This window comes from Amborella trichopoda, chromosome 11 (genome assembly GCF_054954075.1).
Source record: "Amborella trichopoda isolate Santa Cruz 75 chromosome 11, AtrichopodaSantaCruz75HAP2 v2.0, whole genome shotgun sequence".
In the NCBI taxonomy this organism is placed as follows: Eukaryota; Viridiplantae; Streptophyta; class Magnoliopsida; order Amborellales; family Amborellaceae; genus Amborella; species Amborella trichopoda.
Window position 1 is genome coordinate 3,929,653 of NC_142346.1, and position 6,000 is coordinate 3,935,652.

Sequence of the window (6,000 nt, forward strand, 5' to 3'; positions counted from 1 at the left end):
TCATTTTATTTTTAGATCATATGTTACTAATTTTATGCTTTATTGTAGTCCATGTATGTTGATATACTTATTCCATGATAATTATATGTTTATCCTTTTGTGTGATGTAAATTAAATGCTGAATGGCGGTTCATGCAGGGAAAGAACATATCAATATTCGCATATTCATTCAAAAACATGAAAATTTTTAATGGAGTACCCTCATTTCTTATTGAATTCCTAAAAAACAATATTTATAATGAATTTTAATAATTTTTTCGGATTTTTTTTAAGCTTTATTCTGATTGATTCACTCGATTCTCGATCCGAATCGTCTATTGACCGATCCGGATCGATTTTTTAGAAGCTCAATCCGGGTCACCGATCCGTTTTTTAAACCATTGCTCTAAACACTTAAGGAAAAGGGGACCTTCTGTCGAGAAATGTGGTTTTAATATTGGAAATTTTTATGATAGCCTTAAAATATATTTTTATTTTTAATTATAAATTTTGAATCTTCATCTACATCGAGCTTTATCAATTTGGGTATTTGAAATCCTTTAGGTGGCTCTAATTTGATTGTTTAGAGCCTCCTCTACATAGTCTTTTTCATTCATCTATTGGCCGACTCTTTTTTGTGATTGTAGTCATGGCGGCCATGAGGAAATTCTTTAGGAACTCTGCAACTTCGCAACCTTCCTTTCTATTCCCTCATTTGTGGAGATTTTTCAGCAATAGAAATCAGAGGGGTCTTAATACGCTCTCATATGAAGAAATCCAAGTTTCAGAAAATCCCTGCAAATACACTGCATTCATTTTCCATGGGTTTCTGGGTTCCTGTAGGAATTGGAGGTCCTTCTCTCGCCATCTTCTCTCTTCCTTTCAATCTGGTAAGGAACCCATATCTTCTTTTCTTTGGCTTCATTCCCCTTTTATGAGCATTTGGTAATTGAGCCTCTTTCTCTCTCTCTCTGGTTTGTCACTTTTTGTTTCTTTAAAATTGGGATTTGCACTTATGAGGATCTCTGACTTGTTTGGATCCGCTTTCCCCCCCCCCCCTTCTCTGTCTCTCTGTCTCTCTAGTTTCTCACTGCTTAACGAATTCAGTTTTCTGATCTTTGCTTTTGTTCCACACATCCTCTGTAATTCATTTGATATATAATATTCTCTATTTTCACACGAGGAATTTCAACCTTATAAATTAGGTTCAGATTGGAGGATGGTCCTGGTGGACTTGAGGAACCATGGGAAATCAGCTGAAATCGGAGGATTTGATCCTCCACATACCATGAAGAGTGCTGCTTTAGATGTTGCAAATTTGTTGAAATCAAAAAGTTGGTCATGGCCGGATGTTGTAATCGGTCACTCTATGGGTGGAAAAATAGCCCTTCAATTTGCAGAGAGCTGCGCTCAAGGAGACTATGGAGAATCAGCCACTTTACCCGAACAGGTAAATCTTTCTTTTATTATATTTTGAATTTTTATCATCCAGCCCAATTGTTTTCTTTGATTTGAATTGTTAATTCCTATATTGGACTAGTCTGATTGTGTTGAATTTAGATTTTGAGGTTGCTGCAAAAAAAATTTGCAAAGGTGAGTAGTAATTTCATGTTAGACTTGTTTGTGTTAATGAAGCTTACTAATGAAATTTGGGGGTTTTTGTGAATAGCCATGCACTGGCTCTGCTATTCTGGTGTATTTTGATCATTTTTACAACCATTTTCTAAAAATTGAGATTCAAAGACAATAAAAATGAACGAAAGAATAGCTTTCATTGTGCCTTTAGGATTGCAGATCCAAAGAATCTGAATCACTCTTTGTTGAATTGTTTGCTCAGATGCCAAGTCCACTTTATTGTTCTTTGGTGAAACCCACTGTTATAGTATATCATTGTTTCTTTTTCTTGATAAAAGTTGACTGATTGCGCATCATTCAGCTTCCATTTTGGGCTTTGACCCCACAGGCTGTGTCTTTCTCTTCGAATACTTACAGGCTGAACATGAGACTGCCACTGGTAGTTTCTGGTCATCCTTTTATCATGTCCAATCAAAAGCAGTAAAACAAAACGCATATGAAGATTTGTTAATAAATGAGACAAAAAAGCCTATTCTTGTAAATCAATTTTATATCCTTATATAAGTATAAAAAATTAGCATCATGGTGAGGCATTTCTTTTCGTTATTATTGCTATTTTTTTGTCTTAAGTTGTAGCCTTGAGTACAAAAACTAAGAAGGTTTCATCAAATTGATACAATTTGCAACCTTTTGCCACTTAAAGAACAATATGAGACTACGTCAATTAGCTACAGGGCCGAAGTTCTTTATGATTAATCCCCTTTTTCCATGCACAGTCACTATCCTCATGTAAGGTTTATATTAATCAATTGGCTTATTAGAGTTTTACTTAGTGCATTTTCTTTTTCTCTTACAGCCTTTTTTCCTGTGAAGGTGCATGCAATTGGAAGTGTCAACTTCTAAAAAATTAGTAATTGGCATTCTTTGTGTTATTCCCCAAAAACACATGTATTTTCCGTAAGTGGAAAGAGTTTAAATCTTTTGTGCAATCAATGTTGAGAGTATTGGAAGATTCGATTGCAATCTTTTGAACAATAAAGGAGCAAAGGTTGGTTTATTGAAATATTGTAAGATATTCAAGATAAATATTTGAATAGAAGACATCCTCTATTTGGAAGGGGTCCAATGCCTTCTCTAACCCCTAACCATTTGATAATTAAGAATCGAATGAGCGAAGCAGGACTTTATAAAGCTACAGCCTCACCAGATTGGTAAATGACCGATTGAGGAGGCTATGAGCATCATTAGACTCAAAAGTATACATTACACATATCATCAGCTGCATAATGCTAGTGGTTATTAAATGCCATTACCTAGTCCATAAAATTGCATCCTTTACGTAGAGAAACTACTGTCATAAGAGCCATTGCACCTTGATAAACATTTTTTTCAGTCGTCATTGACAAAGAAGCACATGTATGACAACTTGAAAGCCTGAACTCAACAACGATATCACAATTCTACAATGACATGCCTGTAGGAAATGCATGCATGCTTTAAATCGAAAATCTAAAGAGCAATTGTAGTGTGAAATATAACAATTCATAGTTCATAATTTCTTCATGAATCTGTGGGCCGACATATTGGGATCCTTGTCCTTCAAATTTGGCTGTTGAAATCAGCCTTTCTCATTTTTTCCACTGAACTACAGAGATTTTGGTCCCTTTTTTGGTAATATTGGCCTAAGTCTGGCCAAAAAATGCCTGATATTGGGCAACAAGTAAAATAGCAAATGAACAAAAAATACAGTAGAAAGCAGCTGGTTTTGGAACATGACCTGATTGAATTTAACGTTAACTAACACCCATTTTAATGGACAAAATTCTGGCCTTTCAAGTCCGAAACTCGGTCTACCATTGGACCATAATTCCGAATTTTGTCTAATTGTTTATTACTTTTGTTTGCCGAACTTCAAAATCAAATTCCAATTTTCTGCTGAATGGTATGAAAAGAAATGATATTTGGCAACTTGACCATTATGCTTGTCTTCTTGCAAACATTGTGGAATTCTTTCAATGGGGAAATTCTCAGAAAAGGTGTTTGATCCTTGATGCAGAACAGCTGTGGGTGCTAGACTCTGTTCCTGGAGAGGTGAATCCAAGTGATGGCGAAGTGGAAAATGTACTTCGCACTCTCCAAAGCATTCCAGTTCCAATACCATCGAGAAGGTAATTTTAAGAGAAACAATTATATTCAATGTAAATTTGACAAGTTTTTGATGATCCTGGTGTGGTTAAAATTTTGGATAAGTGCATTAATATCCCATTGGCTTATTTAAAAACATTGTTTATTGGAGTCATCAGTGTCTTATGAAATAATGGACGATGATAGAGAAAATAGGATCTACAATAACAGGAGAGGACTGATTGGTGGCTCTCATTCCGCTTTTCAGTGTCCGTCATCTCCCTGGATGGAGATGAACCCAAGGGACTATGGTTTGCAACAGTCATTGAGATTTGGCTGAAGCATGGTCTTCGCCAAGTCCCCAATCTCCAAGGGTTCTAAGCCCTAAAAGAATGAAAACGCCTAACCTCCCAATGGGTGGATAATTTTCCAAACTGACTAGAGGTCTTATTTTGGCTGCCAAAATTCAACAAATTTTAGACTAGTTCAGTACAAAAGTGGGACAAGACTAAACAAATTGGAAAAAGTTTACCTGAAGTGGCCCAAAGTTTGATCTGAATATAGGGCTATTCTTATTGCAGCTTTACCCAATTTTTGCATTGTCTGGTAGGACCAGTTTTTGCTACGTTTTCCTGAGATTCTGGGGGGCTTAGATTTTTTATTACATTAGACATCTTCAATTCAGTCATGTTAGTGTGAGCATTGTCTGGCCAAATTAGGTGGCTCGTTGATCACATGGTTAAGCTTGGTTTCTCCAAGGCAATTTCTGAGTGGATAGGGACTAATCTGAAGAAAGCAGGCTCATCAGGCGAACAAATGGTCTGGTCCTTCGATCTCAATGGTGCTGTGGAAATGTTCAACTCTTACTGGTAATTATTACGTTTTTAGCGTACTGTATTAATAGTTAATCTTTTTATGAACATTTAAGGAGAGGACCGAATGATTGTCGTTTCAGTTTTGAGTTTTTGATTTGCCAGTGGTAAAAAACAAATGCCCAAGTATATCCACTAATGATATGAAATGGGCAATTTCTGGATAAGTGATGGGCTTCTTTTCTGCTCTTCTTTGCTTCTTGTACTTCACCCTTAACCTTCACTTGGATGCATTAGAAATTGATCGTGAAAAACATATGTTTCGCACTTGTACCATGAAATTTGGGGATTCATTGGGTCTTTTGCTTCGGTTGGAAATGCAGGAAAGAGAGTTATTGGCCTCTATTGGAAAACCCACCTCAGGGTTTGGAGATTAAAGTGGTGCGTGCAGAGAAGAGCGATAGGTGGACTCCTAATGTGCTCCACCAAATGGAGAACCTTGTTAGCAAAGGAGAGGAGCAAGGCAAGGGGAATGTCTCCTATCATATTCTCAAAGATGCAGGTCACTGGGTCCATGTTGACAATCCGAAGGGGCTGATTGATATCATGGCCCCCCATCTAGAATCTCTATCAAAGCCTTGAGCTTGGCTAGTTTTTTGCCATTCTTAAGTAAAACTTTGATTGCTTGTGGAAGACTTCATAGCATTTTCAGGTTATTCAAGGTTTGAGGTTATAAACCCATCTCCCATTTGCATATGACCAGAGTCAACAGTGGAAAAGGGTAAAAAACCACATATCCTTAGCCTTATGACTGAATTGAAGGAGATGTTAGTAGGGATGTTTGAGCAAAACCCAATCTACTTAAATAGTATTTTTGCTTTTGGGTTCTCTGGGGGCCACATTTGTAATAATGTTAGAGGCTTTCAATCTGATGGTCCTGTTTCCCTAGCGTTATTGTTGTGGCTCCCCGGATCTCTTGTGCTTTCCTTAGGTCTACAAAGAACTTGATGTAGTAAATCCATCAGCAAATTATCATGATGCATTGTAGGTCTAATGCATTTTTCCATGAGGCGTTGCCGTTCACTTTCTTCCCGTCGAATTATTACTAATATTTCTAGTAATTTAGTTGCGCCTTGCAATATCCTTCTCATGGTTTAGTGTAAGACTGTTACACAATTGATTATTCTCGTAACTTTAATGCACCATGCAAATTAGTCCTCTCACAGATTCATGCATAAGTTACAATAATATGGATACTCATCTAAATACTTACTGGGTGTGGTTTGTATAAGGCGGAGACCCTAAACAATCAAGTATCCAAATGGTATCGAAAGATGTTTCAGTATTGAAAATCTTTGTGATAGCTTGAAAGTTTATTTTTTTATCTAATTATAAAATTTAAAGCTTCAAAAATTATGTCGATCACTTGAAAATCTTGAAAATTCACGATCTAGATAATAAATTACGAGATGCATTATATTCAATATTAGAAATATATTTTTTCTCGTTT

General features: G+C 36.4%; 1 protein-coding gene across 4 annotated transcripts; it reads left to right on the forward strand.

Moving 5' to 3' along the window:
- Positions 1-560: 560 nt before the first annotated feature.
- On the forward strand, positions 561-5,573 carry LOC18421319 (uncharacterized). Of its 4 annotated transcripts, none has more exons than XM_088850779.1 (5): positions 561-869; positions 1,185-1,429; positions 3,611-3,722; positions 4,398-4,547; positions 4,874-5,573. In XM_088850779.1, exons 2-5 carry the CDS (start codon positions 1,321-1,323, stop codon positions 5,130-5,132), a joined length of 630 nt encoding a protein of 209 aa, XP_088706905.1. In that variant the 5' UTR covers positions 561-869; positions 1,185-1,320; the 3' UTR covers positions 5,133-5,573. The 4 variants fall into 4 exon arrangements, with proteins under 4 accessions (XP_088706905.1, XP_088706903.1, XP_088706906.1 ...); XM_088850777.1 differs by having other exon boundaries at positions 3,616-3,722; XM_088850780.1 differs by having other exon boundaries at positions 1,191-1,429.
- Positions 5,574-6,000: the final 427 nt, after the last annotated feature.